Source organism: Colossoma macropomum, unplaced genomic scaffold (genome assembly GCF_904425465.1).
Source record: "Colossoma macropomum unplaced genomic scaffold, Colossoma_macropomum, whole genome shotgun sequence".
In the NCBI taxonomy this organism is placed as follows: domain Eukaryota; kingdom Metazoa; phylum Chordata; class Actinopteri; order Characiformes; family Serrasalmidae; genus Colossoma; species Colossoma macropomum.
The window spans coordinates 19,141,131-19,160,627 of NW_023494791.1; the positions used below are offsets into that span (position 1 = coordinate 19,141,131).

At 40.0% G+C, this 19,497-nt stretch overlaps 1 protein-coding gene across 2 annotated transcripts in view; it reads left to right on the forward strand.

Moving 5' to 3' along the window:
* Positions 1 to 19,497, forward strand: part of smap1 (small ArfGAP 1) — a 103,609-nt gene that overhangs the window by 42,068 nt on the left and 42,044 nt on the right. The window contains exons 5-6 of one of the 2 annotated variants that reach the window (XM_036574274.1): positions 3,459 to 3,530; positions 6,959 to 7,039. In XM_036574274.1, coding sequence (XP_036430167.1) covers positions 3,459 to 3,530; positions 6,959 to 7,039 — 153 coding nt within the window. The remainder of the gene's footprint in view (positions 1 to 3,458; positions 3,531 to 6,958; positions 7,040 to 19,497) is intronic. The other variant, XM_036574275.1, reaches the window with a different exon arrangement.

Genomic DNA, 19,497 nt, shown 5'->3' on the forward strand with positions numbered 1-19,497 from the left:
AATGATTTTTATTCAGTGTTTAACTCACCACACTATCCTTAATCCAATTAAACAAGCCCAATCGTGCTCTCTATGTAATGCATACAGTTAGTCAGAGAAGTACAGATGCTATCCACGATATGCTCAGAAAGGTTTATTGTTGATCATGATACCAAAACTTATCATGATAACAATAAAATATCACATCACCTACCTCTGCCTGAGAGCCTTTGATCTTTAAATTTGTTCGAACTACTTGATAGTCTACAGCTACCATAATCACTATACCTTAACCTGCTTCATAGTTCACATTGCTGCACTTGTTGAGAGTGCTTGGAAAATTTTGTTTATTATTGCACGTGCCAAGTAGTGAGAAAAGATCCACTGCAAAGTGTTGGACTTGACAGAATATTTAGATACCACACACACATACACAGTTCTTTTTTTTTCCCCCCCACACATAATCAGTTTCTCCTAGCACGTATTACAATGTTGTCACACCATACAGCCCTGTGTATGTAATTAATGTTGAATGTAGCGTATTGTGACCAGACACCAAGACAAATTCCTGAAACATTCTGACGTGTATAGTGAATAAATGTTATTCTGATTTGCTTTTCTTATTGATGGACTGACCAATTTCTCCTAACCCCACTGTCATCATCAGTCACTTATTCAGTCTTGCAGTGCATTGACTGTGCTGCATTATTAAATGTTGATGTGTACACTCTCTGTTACTCCCCTAACAGAAATGCAGACCCCTCTGGTCCGCGCTTAGCTCTTCTCAGAAGATGCGAGCCCAATTACCTGATGCCTTTTGCTGCTTTGCGGATTGCATTAAGATGAAGACGGAGATATGCTTCCCCCTCCGCACTCTCTGATGATAGCTGTCCCTGCATATTGACTGGCAGCCTCCATCTTTTCGAGTCTGCCATTTCCTGCTTATTTCCCTGGACGCAGGGCTTATTAAAGGTGTAGAGTTGGGGAAAGCCAGGAGTCGTGCAGAATATTGGTTATCGGCTCTTTAATGAATCTGTACCTGCGTGGCTGCATAGTGTAGCACTGATGCTAACCCAATATAGGAGGATTATGAAGGGGATCCATCAGCAGGTAATGGCTCAGTCTGGACAGCTCCGCACTAACCTGGGCTATAATGGACCTGCTTGTTTTACTCCGTCTCTGTGGACCCATGCTGCTGACAGCGGCACTTCGCTATTGAGACAAAGAAGAAAGGGTCATCTTTCTTTCTGTCCCTCCCTTTCCCTGCAGAGCTCTTTCTTCTCTCATTCTCCTCCCTTTTCTCTGCTCCCTCCCCCTGTCTTGGCTTTCTTTGACTCTACCATTTTCTCCCAGTGTCTTTCACTGTATCCGTTTTGCTCTGACTGGCTATCTTTCCTTTCTCTCCTGATTTGTCGTCTTCCTGGACTCTGTCTGCTTTCTCTTCTCTGCTCTTTTCAAATCCCTTTGCTGTGGGACTGCTCTGTCACCTGGGTGACCGTATGGAGGTGTAGGGAGATGCTTGGCTCTCCTCCAGTTTTGCCCCAGTCCTTCCCCTGCTCCTCTGTTCCCTCGCACCCTAGAGAAAGGCCCTTTGTGGGGCTCTGTGAAAGGCGCAAGCCATCTATCTGGCCCCAGAACACTGCAGGAAGACACCCCAAACAAACAGCCACCCGAGAATGAAAGAGACACAGTCATTCTCTCCAGTGAGAGAGAAAAATAAAGGAGGAGAGATAGGTGCAAGGTGATTAGTGTCCATAGCAGCTCTTATGTTCTTAAAAATAAAGATGCCAAAAATTATTACACAATTTATGTAGCATAAAATGATCAAAAAGACAGTTAATCACAGTTATTATGATGAGTTCAGCAATGTTAAGCTGACACAGTTCTGTTGGCTAATGTTGGGTCAGTTCTTGTTTTAAAGTATGCAACTGAAAAATGCCCTAAATGTTCTGAACGTGTTCAAGGTTTTTCATATCCAACTATTTAGAAATCTTTGTTTTTAAGAGTAAGTCCATACCAGACAACATTTTGTCGGCTTAGAATTCTACGTTTCTTGTTGAAGAATGAATTGGGTTTGTGTAGTTAATCATTAAATGCTGGATATTGTTGCTGGATTTTTTATTTTTTTTTGGAACCTTTGTAGTTTCTGTATTTTTAAAAAGTAAAATGTTCATTCTTGAAAATTGTACAGCTCGTTCGAATGAGAAGGTTGAAAGTTAGCCACCTTGTTCATCTAGCTGTTTAACTGATGTCCAGCTTGATTACCTAACGTATCTGCTGCAAAGCAAAAAAGCAAGATAAATTAGCTAGCTAGATAAAATTATGTCAGTCTGCAACTGCAATGATCTCACTAATTACTAACTAACTAAGCCATCTAATATTGCATTATGGAATCAATCACTGATTTTCAGGATTGTTTGCCTAGTTGTTCATAATTCTGTGATGTGCCATGATGCTAGTCCAACTTGGATAATCAAATAAAACTAATTTAAAAACAGTGCACATAAAGTTGCATATTGAACATTTCATTCCTAAAAGAAAATGAACAAAGGTTATTTACACCTTTGCAGACATTTAACAGTAAAATTAATGTAAAACAGTGTACTACACTGAAGCAGCTGACTTTGTATTTGCCTATGTTTGATGTATTTTGGGTGTTTATTACAAGAGTTGTATCTGAAGCAGTCTGGTGAATTTTCTATTCTAGTTTGGGTTTATTTAAAGGTTGAACCCTAGAATTCAAATTCACTCCGATATGAGTTTATTTGCAGGTAGAACCTTTATAATTGTGAACACAGTGTGTTTGATCTGTTATATCACAGTGTATATAATCACAGTGTATATGATCTGGATTTTAATGTTCAGCAGTCAAAAGTATCTCAGGACAATGACTTTAACATATGAAAGTTATTTACATAAAAGTTTTGCTATTTTCAAAAGGAAATCTTTGATCCTACGTATCTCATAACTGCACTGAATGGAGAGATAACCTTAAAATTCTAAGCTCATGATTTGTGTAATGGTTTCTGCCGTAACAGCAAAACTGAATTTTGCCCCTCTTTGTTCTTGTGCTGTAAGAGCAAAGGCTCTTTATAGAGAAAAATAGCTACTTTCTTTATTCTTTAGTCATGTGTTGACTTAAAAGTCAGTTTCCTTAGATGCTAAAGGTTCATTTTGCTTTAACTGCTGAAGTAGATATTTTGGTAGTTTGGAGTGTTGGAGTGTGCTTCTTTGTACAGGTTGAGAAATTAGACGTTCTGTGCGTGTGAAAGCTTTGTCCCTGCTACACATTAAATCTGATTTCTCTTCTGCTGCTTTTGCTTCCTGCTCTCTCTCTCTCTCCTCATCTCTTTTTCTTTCTTCTTTCTCTCTGTTGCATCTCCTTTTCCACTTATCTCCCACACGTTTTCTTTGCCCCCCGTGCCCCTGCCACCTCCTCTCTCTTTGTCTCGCTCTGTCTCCTTCTTGGCTCTCTGCAGAAGTCTTCTGATGCTGCTTTGCCCTCGGCATCCTCTCCCTCTTCACAAGCAGCTGAGAAAAACAAACTGGAGGTACTGTGTGGAGTGTTGTGTGCATTCTGTGTGCTGTCCTCATTTTATGTTCTGTGTTGTTTGTGTTTCTGATATATGTAGATATTTTATTATGTTAAGTTTATGTAGCTGTGGTCCTATTTGGGCTGGGTATTGAAAATAAATTCTTTTATGGTATTGACCAAATGATTTCAGTACCACAGAGTATCAAAGCAACTTGTCTTTCCATACCAAATTTCAGTACCTAAGCAGTCTTATATCAGTGATTCAATAAGCATGCTTGTTCCACACATCTAGACTGGTGATTTTCCATTCAAATTCCATGCTATAAGCATGTTATCAAAATCTGCAATCTTTCGAAGAAAAACGTCAAAATACAAATAGCATGCTGCAGGCTTCAGAATCTTAAACAGCTGGGTTTGATTAAGTAACTGGACACATTGGAGGTACAAAAAGGTACAAAAAAGCTTAAAAAAGCTTAAAATAAGAGAAGGACTGCTAAAAAAGAATTTAGGATTTCTGCAAAAAGGGTTATTTCTTTTTAACTTTTTATTGTGAATATAGAGAAATCACTCTGTGTTTGTATATGTATGTTTGGTGACTTTAATGTTTGTGTATGTTAATTCAAATACAGAAAATAGTATTGAGGGCAAGGTGTTTCGAACAGTATTTTGAAACACTTTTTTAACGATACCCAGCCCCAGTCCTGTGAGTTCCAAATGACCCCCAGAGGCAGTTAAAAAATAGCATTAGTAGATATTCCTTACCCGTCTGTACTCAGGAGATCTTCTACTAACAAAGTCCTGCAATGACTCCTGCAATGTGCCCCTGCCAGGAATACAAATACCCTGCTTACAAGGAAGATGACCTCCAGGAATCCAGGATGTCCTTACCGATTCTGTTTGTTTGACAACCCTGGCAGTGATATGGAACTCATAACTACAGTTACATAAACAACTAGAGTTCTGTTTTGTTCCTACTGGCCGCCAGAGGTGACATGAAGCACAGTGGATGATGAATTCTAACAAAATCACGAGGAAAGGGACTCACCTAGACTGAAGCTGAGGCAGCCCCAGGTAGCAGCACATGAGCTGCATGCATAAGAAAAAGAACTTACAGGCACCATTGAACTCCTTCTGTAATCCTTGCAGACTGGCAGCTCAGGGCTCGCTGGAGCCTGCTAGAAAAACACACTAATCACAATGGTTAGAGGAAGATGTAGAGGCCACTTTAATAGTGCACTAGGTAGCCACTGCAACAGGAATAGCTGAGGGCAGGGCTGAGGCAGCGTCTATGCAGCATGAGGCAAGAATGCAACAGCTCAATGCAAATAATGGATTTTTTATTTTAATGAAAAGTCTTATTTCAATTATCTGTTTTTCGCTGTGGTGATTGTCAGAGTTAAGGTAGTTGTGCAGTAGGTATAAGCAATTAGACTTTAGCAGTAGGTTTAAATTGTAGCCAACACAACAGTATTTCTCTGTTCTTATTTCTAAAGTAACCCCTCAACCCTCTGTTTAAAATGTGAAGACAGTGAACCGGGTGCTGTATTCATAGAAATGGTAAACTGAATCAGACTCCCCATTGCACCTGCACAGTTACTGTTGAGTTAAACATGGCATGAGAAGCCAATCTTAGTTCTGTTAGGTGTAGCTAGCTGCTGTAGGTACCTGTATGGCTAAGGAGCTAGCCACTCATAATTCGCCTTATAGAATCAGTTGAGAAAAACATGTTGTTGGCTTGCTAAAGGGTAGTAGAATGTTGAATATTTGAGCATGGTTCTTTTGGACAGCTACCCAAGGTCAAGTGCTTCAGTTTCTTATTACAACTAATTTTAAAGGTTAAAAAAAATGTCAGTTCCAACCGATACTTAAGGTTTCAGTGTTGGTATTAGTAAATAAAAAGTGGTATTGTGCCATCTCTGGTTTTGGTGAAGTTGTAGGGAAGCTGCTCTGATCAAAAATGTTGATCTGGGGTACCAGAGGAAAAAACCCAAATTAGTGACATCACCAAGCTCTGACAGTATCTCTGGGCTGTATGAGAACAATGCAAGCTGTTGACTTGCATTCCTCTGAGAAGAGGACATATTTGGTGTCAGCAGAGTATTTACTGCTTGGCTTTGTTGGTGTAAGGTCTTGACCTGCAGATGCATGAAGAGTATCCACTGCACTTCACAATACCTCTGGCAGTCAGATGGAAAAAATAGAACCCAATTTGACAAGTCTGCCCTTTATTATTGTTAAAAAAAATAAACTAGATCCCCATATTCCCTCTTCATCGACATGCAGAGGGACAGAGTGAGTCATTACTCAGTGTCAGATTCATGACCAATCTCTCTCCCAAACAGGAGTGTGTTTAGAGTTTTCCCTCTCTAGGAAATACTGTCTTGAGGCAGGCAAGACCAGACCCTGTCTAAAATCTTCATGGACAGGTGTTATAAGAGTGGTCTATTAAAATTTCACTGACTGAAATACTTCTGCTAAATAAAGTCTTTGCCAGAGCCACTCACTGCCTCTGACCGGAAAGTGATGCTGCTGCAGCTCGAAAGAGAGACTAAATGAGGGAGAGAGAGAATGAATCTAAGGGTTCCTATGAAAGATAGGTTGAGCAGGTCAGTGGGAGGTCATACACATGCCTTAAATGTAGAGGTCAGAAGTGGTAGGGTCATTACCCAGCATAGCTGTGTCTTAGCGCGTTTGTGAAAAAGGAAGGTTGGGACTTGTGTGCTGGTCTGCGAGGAAATCAATAGTGCAGCTCTGTCAGCATGCAGAGGGGAAATGGAGTAATCGATGTGCTGGTAAAAAGCTCCAAGCGGCCAATACCCACTTCTCCCGCTGTGCCCCGTTCCTGCTCCCTTCCCTCTCTTTCTCATAATCACAGCATCCCTTTTCTTTTCAGAAAAACAACCTGCCAGTGCTCACTTTCACACCTGAGCTGGTCACTTACTCAGCGTTTCAGTGTTCGGCTTTTTGTGTATGGCATCGATTGCTACAGCGAGAGAGAGAGTGTGGGAGGCAGTGGGGAGGTCTGGAGCTCAATAGTGATATTGGGCCCTTTTATAAGCTTTTTGTTAGTCATAATTGCTCTCCCTCTGCTGGACAGCCCTGCTTATGTGGCTGTTCAACTCCCATTAGAGAAGCAGAGTTTAATGACCATCTGAAGAAACTCTGAATATCTTTAAAAGTGTGGAAAACTCCTACACTCAAGCTGTCGAAGCTTAGGCAAGTTTAATTTAGTCTGAGATTAGCTTGGATTTTATCTGAGTCAGTCTTTTATCCCCTACAGACACCTGTGAAAACTACAGCATTTTTAACCTGCTATCTTTAAGCCTGTGTGTGTGTGTGTGTGTGTGTGTGTGTGTGTGTGTGTGAGAGTGGGTGTGATTATGATAAAGGCCTAAGAGCAGCTAACTCTAACATCCTCTATTTTCTCCTCAATCATTCTCACAGAAGGAGAGAGAGAAGAAGAAGGAAGAGAAGAAGAGAGAAAAGGAGACAGATAAAGGGAACAAGCCCACATCTTTTGACAAGGTAATCCAGCATGCATTGTTGCCACTAAGATTCTGTCACATGCCTTTGTTGCTTAAATGACATTAGGAGCACAAGGCTAATGTAAGATGGGTCAAGCTGATTCTTTTTCTTTTCAAAACTGTTGAGCAGTATAACAAGCTTGCCAGTTCCTGTGAATTGTGATAACATGGAGCAGCAATGGTATTTATGATAAGAAAATGGGAATGCGTTGTTGGTGGAGGTTTTCCAGTGTTGTATTTCCTCACTGATTTTCTCATGGTTAGGCTGACACTGTATGAGAGTTCTGTAAATTTCAGTAAGATGAGAATGCAAAGCACCTTACATTTGTGAAGGAGTAGGCATAGCACATGGAATAGGTTTGCTATTAAGGAAAAGTTTATGCTGAAAATGTTGCAGTCTTTACTGTGCTGAAGTGCCATCATGAAACAGTGTCCTCCAACGATTCTCTTGGTTTGTCTGTCAGTGGACTGAAATATCCCTAGCCGCAAAAATTTTTATTATTGAAGTGTGTTCAGTGAAAGCAGCCACATGTTAGAATAGTAAAACCTGCCACTTTTCCCTCCAGGCTCTTCTCACTCTCACCTCTCACAAACACACATACACAACAAGATGTCCAGCAGGGATGCATTTGATTTGGCTGTCAGAGTGCAGTGTGGTGGTAGCTGACTGACAGCCAGGAGACCTCTCTCTAGTCCAACGACCAAAGAATAAAGATGGAATACAAGTTATGTATTTTCCAACAGTATAAGTCACAAAAGTAGTCATTTCTTTTTTAATTTATTTTTCTTTCAATATTTCATTCTGTCTTTTACCCTTATGCCTAGATGTTTTGTTAATTCATATTCAAGATTGAATGTTTTCTATGCTGTTTTTCTTCCAAAACACTTAATCCATTATAGCATCCTATTTATTGGCAGAGTACATTTGCTATCACAGTTTGTCAACTGAGATGTGGTCCTTAGATGTGTTCTTTAGGTGTGTTTGCTTATTGTGAGCCACCACTTTTCACTGACAAAATGCAGACAGTAGTAGGGAAGTTTACTGGACTGAGATTTTAAATTTTGCGCGTACAAGTGCATGTCTGTTGTTATATTGCTTAAAACACTTAATTTGAACCACAGCTTATAGTTAGTAGGGTGTAGATCCATGGTTCTCAAACTAGTTCTCAAGGACCCCCAGCCAGCCCATGTTTTTGCTCCACCTGGCTCCACCAGACACACCTGAACCAATCCATTAGGAGCACTAAATGCCCAATACAGGTGTCGTGTGAGCTGGGTTGGAACAAAAAAGTATTTTTGATGCAGTTTGATTTAAAGCAAGCCTAACTGGCCGTGTGTATGTTCAGAGAATGGGTAGGAATGGTGATGTGTCTTTTTAATAATGCTCATTAGGATTGGCTGTTCCTTTTTAAATAAAATGAAAGGACTGTTGAGTCTTCCCTGTATTTTCCACTTTGTCAGAGTTGTGTTGGTTTTAGAAAATAGCAAAGATGTAATGTAATGAGCAGTGAGATTGCTTTTTCCCCAAGAAGCAATAAGTAAAGTAGTCCCAGTACAGTTTGGGAAAAGTAGTAAGTAATTTGCAGTGGATTACTTTTTTGAATAATTTCCCCAATGCTATTGGTGGCAGATGACGACGAGACGAAGTAAAACCAATTAGGAGTTCAGTCTCGAGTGTGTCTGTATCTAAGTCAGAGGTAAGAAACTCCAGTCCTGGAGGGCCAGATTCCTGCACAGTTTGGTAATTTTCTTACTTAAGCACACCTGATTCAACTCATCAACTAATTACCAGGTTTAGTTCCCTGGCCTTCAGTTCCCCACCCCGATCTAAGCTGAGAAACTTGGCATGTGTTTTGCTTGTAGGATGGAACGCTATCAGAGCAGTCTTGCAGTGTGAGAGAACCCTGGCACTCTATCTCTCTAAAGTCACATGCTCTAGCCGTGCTTAGTGACATAAAAAGAGGAGCACATGCATCCAATCTCTTTTCAGTAGGCTATAATATGATCCAACCAGATGCTATCATGAAGAAATAACAAAAAATGGTCATAATGCATGTTTGTTCTGAGCTCATAGATCGGTTGGGTTGAGATTTCTTTGCATGTGTGACTGATAAAAAAAAAGACCCAATTTCCTCAATTTACATACAAGCCGCATGAAGTGATCGCTTGTCTAAATGGCAGTCATGGTAGATTCTTAGAGCATAACTTGTTTCTCTGTTTCTGCCTCCTCAGTTGTTCCCATATTGGGAGTGACTACATGCTTAGATCAATATGCACAGCAAGCAGTTATTTGCACATGCATATGAATCTGCGCAAGTTACTGTACACAAATTTCCTTGTCTGTGACGCTCTGATTACACCTGTGTATGTGTTATGCATAACTAACAGTCATGGAATTGCAGTATGGTGCAATGCAGTGTCAGCCAGGAATAGAAATGGTGTAGGATAAGGTACTTGTCCAGTAATGAATGTTTATGCTGGGTGTTTTTGATGCATTCTTTTTCCTTCAACCACCTTCAATTGCCTGTCAGAGGGATTTAATCCCCATACATATTTCAGTGCTGTGTGGTACCGTGTTCGAAGCAGCCATGTGCAGACCCTTGCAATGATATTCATAGCACTTATAGTCACCCCTTTGACTCTTTGTATGTGTGTGTGAATGTTTGTGTGATTGTAGTCATGCCCCCACCTGACCTCAGATTGTGTGCTGAGTGTTCTGAGAGGGCAGTGTGTGTGTTGTACTGACCTAGGTCAGTGTATAGATTGATTAAAATGACACTCTGGCTTTGTGTGTGGTGTAAGATGTACTGGTTGAGTGACAGCAGTGAATAGAATGAGAGAGAGAGAGAGTGGTAGTGTAGTAATTTTTTATTTATTTATTTTTTAATTTTACAAGACCAAATGAACACAGTACACAGAAAAGTGACAAAGTAACATTTCACAGTAACCTGCGAAACGGTCGAAGATCTCAAGCATGTGTGTTGAATAAGTTACATTAGAGGTGGACACAAAACAAATTTTTCATGGAGATTGATCGTTCATTATACTGAAATACCTGTTGAAGATACAGCGTTTGACAGTTTTACTGCACTTGTGTTGTTAACTCCTATTTGAAAGGTGTGCAAAATGCAAATGGTTTAACTTGGATAGACGTGTGTGTGTGTGTGTGTGTGTGTGTGTGTGTGTTTTGCTTTCTCTCTGCTAACAAGAGCACCAGAGAAAGGCTCTTTTTTTTTGTATCTGAAAAAGGATGTTGTGTCCGTAATTTGGAGCCGCTTTGGATTATAAGACAAACAACAATAGATAACCTGCAAACGTTGTGACAAAGTCTTATTAACATGGGAAACAAGTACTACCAACTTATTTTTTCCTGTACGTAAATCATGCTAAAGAGTATGATGGTGTATAGCCAAAGTCTAGACAGCAAAAACGTTCATGCCACAAGAACTAGCAATGCAAAGTGATTAGTGTTTATTACTGCATTTACAAATACATCACCATGTGCAGCCTTTATTCACGTTTTTCTAAACATATTCAGTAATCTGTCCCTTTTCACTGCATTATGATCATTGATCATAATACAAGAACACACTGCCTGGGACAGAAGCTGAAGCTTCAAATTTGTGTCCTTGCCACATTTGTATGTACATTTACAGCATAAGCAAGCATGGACACATTTTTGTGTCAGGCCCAGTCAACACTGAACCTGAGTAAGTTTAGTTTGCTGCAGTGAATGATCCCTTTATTTGCTGAGTGCTGGGTGATACCAGTCACCTGCAGAAAAGTGTCCACATTTTTGCTCTAACCTAGTTCGAAGTATACCTGTACCAGGTATTTTATGACTGGGGTGTTGGGGGCTGGGACAAAGCAGTCAATGTTTTGCATGTGAGACTGGCCAATGCCAGTCTGATCAGGAGAGTTGGGAGGGAGCACTATGCATACGTAAAAGCACAATAGTCGGCATGTGTTGTTGGGATTTATTTAATTAATGATCTGGAGCAACATCTAAGAGGTGTTTCTGGCTAGGAATGGCATGCTCCAGAATCCTTAATTCTTAACGTCTGGGGGGAAAAAAACCTTACTGACTGCAGTAAATTTTGTTACTCTGGTTGTGTTTTCTTTTGATTTTTGGCTGTTGCAGCCAAACATTTACTATCTCTCAAATGTCACCTGCACTGATGGCTGGGTTCCATCTTTGTCAGGTGTACTGTTTTCTGATACTCGCTGTACTCAGTTCAGTGATGTATTCTTAAGTGTTGAACCTGGTTAGTTGCCTTAAAATTATTTGTTTTGCTTTCTTTATGAGATTTATTGCAAATAGCATTTACTTTATCTGGATCAAATATTTAAAATAAACTGCCACAGTGATGACATTTCCACTTCTTATGACAAAATTTGGATCTAATTTTGCATCATTTATCAAGCAGTAGAATGAGCATTGACTGATCTCTGAACAAGTTTCCAGTGGAAATCAGCTGATTGTGATCTGTAACAGAGCAATCGTACCTTAGAAACACTGTGGACTGTCTTTTGAGCCCTGGAGGGCTGGACTGAGAAACGCTGCCATAGAGTAGAGCTCTGTCTCTCATTCCCATAGAAATTTCCCATAGACTTCTGGGGCCTCATTTATAAGACAATATGAAGTAATTGTACATGAAATTGATGTAAAAGTAATGATTTATAAAACATGAATTTGACTTGAAAATGTAGTCAGTGCAGGATTTTAAACTGGACTTAAAAGCTTTTCACAGTAGTGCTATGAGTATGCTGCAGAAACTAGTGTAAAATTTGTGAATGCATGTCTGCAAGAAAGTACTGATTTTATTATAGATGTCATAAGAGTAATCCTTTCATTGCCAAAACAACATTTTACAAATAAAAATCATAGTCAGTGTCATTTAAATAAAAGTTGATTTACACTTTTTTGTTCTGTTTTCTTGCAAAAATGTACAGGCAAATATTGAGGTTGTTCTACTGCAAATAGACAGCATGGCGAATAATTTATTCATTTGTTTGTTTCTTTCTTTTTATTTGTTTGATTATTTATTTATGAATGACTCATTAACCAGCCATAAAAAGCCCTCTCCCCCCAAAAAAAAGAATGCACCAGGCTTAATTCTTAGTACATAATGATGAGTGAACCAGATCACTTCCATTGTAAATGATATGTATGCTTTGTGTATTTGTATTTTGTGTTACATATAAAAAAAGATAAATTAGTAAACCTACTATACCTTGCCATTTTTTTCTTGTTGAGCGTTTATTGCTGGAAGCATTTATATGCAAATCAGTTAAATGAAGGGCGGCGTTGAAAAGCTTCATGTGTATGCATGTATTAAAGCGTGCACTCATCTTTAAAAAATGTTCATGCAAAATGTTGAGAACTTCTCTTCAGGACATATTTAGTGTGAAATTCAAGTATGTTTAATAAATGAGACCTCTGACCTTCAGCCCTCATCAGCCTCATGTGGAGTTCTCTAGTATTGCCTGAACCTTTTCCACAGAAGCAGCTTCTACTGCTCTTCGACCTGCAGAAGCACTCATGCAGGATTCTGTTTAATGGTGTGGTGACCTTGATCTGTGCGTGCCAGGCAGTCTCATGCACTTGGTCTGCTGTGCAGCTTCTAGATGGCATATGCTCAGCTGCTGGTGGATGAGCTCCTGAAGGAGCTGGAGATGTGCTGACTACACACTTATGGCTGTGCAGTCATGACAACATGTTTATCATCAGCCACTTTCTCTTATTACCCCTCCACTGTTTCCTGCATTGCCTGAATGCCAAGGAGGAATGATTTCAGCTGCGTGTGAGAGCATAAATGTATGCATACATGTTTTATTTTTTCTTCTTTTTATGTGTGAATGTGGACAAAAAAAAGCATATTTTATTTTCATAAGCCATATCTGAAGTACAGTTTGGCCATAAAGTAATTTGATCTGTGCAGCCGCATACCAAATTCTATGTCTGTGTGTGGTACATGCACCTGACTAGGCTCTCAAGCATGCAGCATCTTTAGCTGGGCTCTGTGGAAAGATGGCTAATATGCAGGGAAATGTGCTGACAGTTGGTGTTCTAATGCTGCAAAGGAGCAGCGCGTGTGTGTGCGCGCATGTCTTGGGAAAAGAGGAATTACGGAGGGCTTACTTATTTCTCTCCCTGTTCAGACTCATCCTCAGTCTCATGCAGTCCTGTTGGACAGCACCTGACTTGCCTGGCTTTTACTGAGATTACTCTGTGTGAATGGCAGGCAGCCTCAGGACCCCTGTGCCTACAGACCCTGTGTCTCTCACTCCATCTCTCCCTTCTTACTCCTCCTTTTACACTCTCTGTCCCCTCCTGACTGCCATCATCCATTTGAAGATTAGTGGAATGTTTTTGAGATGTGGTCAGAGGAGGAGAGAGGACAATTTTGCAATAAAGGCCATGGTAGGTTGACACAATGTTTCCAATAAACACTAACATTCTAATGTTGCCAATTATCTTTAGAATTGTTAGAAAATTAGAAAAAGATCTGATAATTCAAGTGAACCAGTCGTAATGGAGGATAGCATTCTTTATGAGTGTGAATGGAGGACAGCATTCTAAAACTTTGTGAATAGCTGAGAACTTTCTTGAACAGTATGAATGGGGACAGCATCAATCAACCAACCTTTATTTAAACTCTGAGTACATTGAGGGAGCCCCTAATTTACAATGTAGCTGTGTGAACAGGGGCAACATTCTAGGACATTGTGAATTAAGTCCAGTATTAGTAGAACAGTGTGAATGGAGGGTATCATTCTAGAACATTGTGAATGGAGGGCATTATTCTAGAACATTGTGAATAAGAGACAGTATTCTAGAATAGTGTGAATGGAGGGCATCGTTCTAGAACAGTGTGAATGAGGGCCATTATTCTAGAACAGTGTGAATGGAGGGCATCATTCTAGAACAGTGTAATAGGGCCAGTATTCTAGAACAGTGTGAATGGAGGGCATCATTCTAGAACAGTGTAATTGAGGGCCAGTATTCTAGAACAGTGTGAATGGAGAGCTTTATTCCAGAACAGTGTGATTGAGAGGCAGTGTTCTAGAACAGTGTGAATGGAGGGCATTATTCTAGAACAGTGTGAATGAAGGCTCATGTCTCTGTTAGGAGCAGCTGCTAAACTTGCTGAATTTGCTTACCAAATGAAGCAGTGACCACAAAAAGAATCAGCCTTAATTAAAGCCCTTCAACAAGAGTGGATTTTTTTGTTTTACTCAAACGTCAAGGTTACTTGGTTACTTCGTTTGTTTTTCTTTTTAATATCATTACAGGATTACTGGAGGCCATCCTTCCACTGTCCTTTTTTGAATTTTGTTATTCTTATTCTTTGTTTACTTGCTCTCCCCCATAGCAGCCAGCCATGCCCTCTGTCTCTCATTAGCACACCATGAGATGCTTATTAGGCATTAAGTGGAATTAGCATTAAAAACCCTCTCCTCATTAATGAAGGCTGCTGCAGTGCAATTGTTTTCATTTGCTGTGAGTCTCCTTGAATGCAATCAGTAATCCTGACACTGCCCCTGCCACCTCTCTCACTCCAACCCCACCCCCTGGTCAGGGCTTTCAGAAGGCCAGCACCAGGCAGAAGGAGTATCTGCCTTTGGGTTACTACATGTATTTTTGGTTCTGTACAGAAAACTGCTTGTTATACAGCATCCATCTCTTGGTGGGCGTTGGTCTTTGATGCATCAAAAACTCTTTGCTTTTTCTCTTTCATTTGTCCTCTGCCTGTTGTGTTTCTGTTTAGTCAAAGTATAGCGTGCATGCGTGCGTGTGTGTTGTTGAATGACTCTCATCGTGTGGCTCTAGAGCAAAGGTGCCCAGTCTTTTTGTCTTAGATGGCTGAAGTGCAATGTGTATGGTGGGCCAAGGGATGAAAAGACTAAACAAAATATGAGTAAAGGTGGGATTCTATGTTTTATAACTTGTATTATATTTTCGGTATAAAATATTTAGAAGTCATTTTTAAAAGGAGAATAAGAGTTGAATGTTATACATAGTATAAAAATATGTTTGTTGTTTTATTGGTTGCAGGGGTGGGGTTAGGGTATCTTTTTGGTTGGCCAAATCAAACATCCTTACGGGCCAACTTTGGCCCGCAGGCCATAACTAACCACCACACAGTGGCAGAGCAGCTCATTGTGTGGTGGTTACTTGTAGCCTGCAGGCCAAAATTGGCCGTGAGGAAGTTTGATTTGGCTGATATGTGTGGGGTGTTTAGGTGACGTTGCCAGCGTTATGGTGTCAGTAGTGTTCGCTTGCAACATTCATATTTCGACTTCTTCATGACCTCATGATATGGCAGGAAAATGTACATACCACGACACACAGGAGCTTTGGAACATTTTAGTTTACCACAACAGAGATTTTTGAAAATGACATTTATCTTTCTCATAGAGAAAACTACTTAGTCCCAGAGTTCCTAATATGGACATGACGCTGAAGACAGAATGACGACACAACTTAAGTCTATTTCTCTGCATATTGCACTTTTTTTATTTATTTATTTATTTTTTTATTGTAGTGATGTGCTGCCATTCAGGAGTCTCTCTCTCTCGCTCTCTTCTCTCTTACACACATTTACTTTCCTTTTGTCATTCTCTCTTTCTCTCGCTCTCTCCTCTCTCTCTCTCTTTCCCGCTCACACACACACACACACACACACACACACACAATATCTCTCTCTCTCTCTCTCTCTCTCTCTCCCCCTCTCTCTCTCTTTCTCTTTCTCTCACTCTCTCCCCTCTCGCTCTCTCTCTCTGCTTGCTCTCGCTCTCTTTCCCGCTCTCTCTCTCTCTCTCTCTCTCTCTCTGTCTCTCTCTCTCTGTCTGTCTCTGTCTCTCTCTTTCTCTTTCTCTCACCCCTCTCCCCCCCCTCTCTCTCTCTCTCTCTCTCATTCCTTTCTCATCATCCAGTCTTTTCCCTTTGGAAAGAAAGCTTATGTTTCTGTATTTTTTTTCTCAGGCCATGAATAAATTATCAAAGGAGAACAAGTGATGTTCTCCGCATTGGAAATGGTGCTGTCCTTGTTTTTGTGTTTGTGTGTATGTGTGTGTGTGGAGGAGGATTTATATCTAGAGTAGGACTGCTCTAGTTGTTGATGACATTTTGCGTTTGTCGTATGTGTGAGTGTGCGCGTGTGTGTGTTTGTGTGTGAGCTTATGTACGAGTGCTGCCCTTGCTCAGATCTGTCTGTCAGGCTGCTGTGCTTGTGACAGCAAGCTGTCTAGGGACTTTGTTCAGAGGACAGTAAGAGTTTCTGGTGACACACACATAAACAGACACAGAGTTGTTTGGTGGTGTGAGCTGATGGTAGCAGAGTCCAGATGGTTTGTGTGCAGCTAGCTGTAGGTGTAAGTCTCTGCGGAGGTGCAGTCTGTTGGGAGAGCACTGTAAACATCTCTTCATATTTCTCTGTACCAGCCTAATATACAGCTTAGCATGGTTGATTTAATGCATTTTTCAACATTTGTGATCTAGTTAGTAAAAGTAAATTAATAAAAAAAGTTAGGGAATCTTGTTACCTGCTAAAAGATCCTGATGCAGAGTGAATCACCTGTAAGTGAGTTAACTAGCATAATTTGGAATATTTTGTGTAGTATTCACAGACTGGTGAAAGCTAAGGATGAACAGTAATTCTGGTATTTCATTGGTATTAGCAGATAATTGCTTAATTGCTGGCTGTGCTCTGATTCTTTGTTTGTTTGTTTGATTGTTTATAGGCTATATTCACTCTTGTACCATCCATATTTATGTTTAACTTTAAGAAGTTTGGAATATTCCTTTCAAAATTAACACGCATTGACATAAATGATAAATCATCAATTGTTGACATAATTCCAAATCTTTTTATCCGTGAATATTTCATGAAAACAATGTTTGAGGTTCTCACAAGTGCTCTAAGGAACTGGGGAATCACATTCACTATGTAGAAAACACCTTCATTTGTAGAAACTCTTGAGCTATGAACAAATCCACCGTCTCTCTTACAGTACAGTTAGACTTTACTGTATATTGTGCAGCCTCCTTAAGAACAGCTCTCAGGGTACTGGCCTAAATTACATTCCAAATCAAATGTCAGCTGAGAGCTTTGCAAGAGAAAGTAGGCTTTTCAAAGACTGTAGCAGCCTAGCACATAAGTGGTGGCATTCAAATGCTAATGTCCTCAGGCCTGGTGCTCACATTGTGTGCGCCATGTGCGTTTTGTTGTAATCTAATGAATAAATGCAGCAGAGACATTGTTAGAAATGTGCTACAGTGCCCACAGCTGTGGTTTTTGAGGACACACCCACACTCTAACTGTATGCACACAGCCTTATAGACATGTGTATAGGTGTGTGTGGGAGCGTGCTCTGCTTGGGTTGGGGATAATGTGTATGTCGTGCTGCCAGGTGATGTTTCCCCTTTGAAGTCTTGACGAGGTGAAATGCATAATTAAAGCTGATGAGATATTCTAGACTCAAGCCTTGGCAAAATCCAGAGTCACACAGAGACTCACTCACTGGCACTCACCCTCTCTTTCTAGGTTTCTATGTAACAAAGAAACCTAGAAAGAACTATATAGCAATTACGATTTGGCAAAAATAATCAATTCTTAAGTCCTGTTCAAACGGGATTACTTCTACCTGGGGAGGTGCTGTAATGTGAGTGATTACCAGCAAGATCTGTGATTTTAATCCAGTATGAATCTGTAGTTTTTTACAAGTCTGCTATGTAAAAATTCTGGATGGAATTACCTTCTATAAATTACTGACCTTGGAGCTTGTTCAGTGATAGAAGTCCTATTCAAATCAACATCACAGTAATGTAATAACAAAATTAGGAAATGGGCTAATAGCTAAAATGGAGCTTGATTTGATCCAATTCCTTAATCATCAATTTCTTGACAAGACTACTGAAATCCACACCAATTCGGTGTACATTCCCTCCCATATGCTATGATTCTGCACCATCATCTTGACTTGCCATTGATAACTGGCATCACCCCACACTGAAATGAGATTATCCAGTGTTGCGTTTTGGGTTTTTATTGTGCCGCATTTGTAATTTAGCTGCACAACATGCATAACTTCATAAGTGTGGAGTCCGTCCCATAACACTGACGTTAATGTTCGCGCAATGATGTTTTGATTTAGACTTTTTGGGGTAATTTGATAAAATTACCCCTGCACTTTATCCCAGGGGTGTCTTATCTTTTACACAAAGGGCTGGTGTGGCTGCAGGTTTTCATTCCAAACGAGTGGGAGCGCATTTGATTCCACCTGTTTAAGACTGAGACTATCTGATTAAACAGCTGATCTTGTGTGTTCCTGGTGTGTTTCTCTCTTGAAAGATTCTAAATTGATTTAGAAATCATAATCAGATTTAATGTAGGCTCTATATAATATTAAAAAACCTCATTAAAGCATTATCAAAAGTTAGCAATAGCATAACAGTGTTATTTGGGTGAAAAGGCTTCTTACAAAGTGGAGATTTCCAAATTAAACATTGCTATATGCACTGTTTAACGATTATGACAACAAAAAACTATAATTTTAATTGAATTCAATTCATTTTAAATTAACTTCAAATTACTAGGATATCCTACTGTTCTGTGTTGTTTGGGCATGTTTTAGTGTGTTATCTTGCAGTGTTCTATGGTGGGGGTTCTGAACTCTTTTTCTGAGCCTTCTTTTTTTTTATTTTTTTTGGCTTGTTATTTTAAATGAAATGTTGCGCCAGTATTCAGCATTGAGCTATACTGTATACAACATTGGTCTCCATCCCTGCTCCTAGCCTAGACCTTCCTGCAGAGCCTATTTCCAACCACCATTTGCTACACCTGCTCCAGCTAGCCAGCCTTTTCCAAAGTCCCTGTGTGGCTAGATCAGATTCACTAGAGTTAAGAGTTAAGTAAGGGGCGGGGCAGCTTATTGGATGAAAGTTGGAACTTAACTCTGCAGGGAGGTAGCTCTCTGGGACCAGGGTTGGAGACCACTGCTATACAACATGTGACACAAAAAAAGTAATAAAATCTATAAATAAAATAAACAATCAGTTGAATTGCTGAAACAGGCCTGTGGATTTAACAAATGCCTGTAGGCTACATTGAAATTCAGCTAAGGTAACACAGCTTATTAATGACACTTGCAGAAAAAAATGTATTAATTCAACCAGGAATTCAATCAGCATATGCTTTCCTTGTCTTCTAGCAGCTTGTCAGTGCTCTACTATCTGCATGATCTTCCTGTTTTAAATGCTGACTCTTAACAGATGCTCATATTGTTCTTGAAGCATGAGCTGCTGATAATAATGGCAAATAAGCAACACAACAATAGCAAAATTTTATTTTGTCACATGGACCACAGATCATATTTTGGATAGGTTGGGCCAGGCATCAGAGACCTGCATGCATCCTAATAGGTAGGATTATACAGTTTATCCTGAATGTTTTT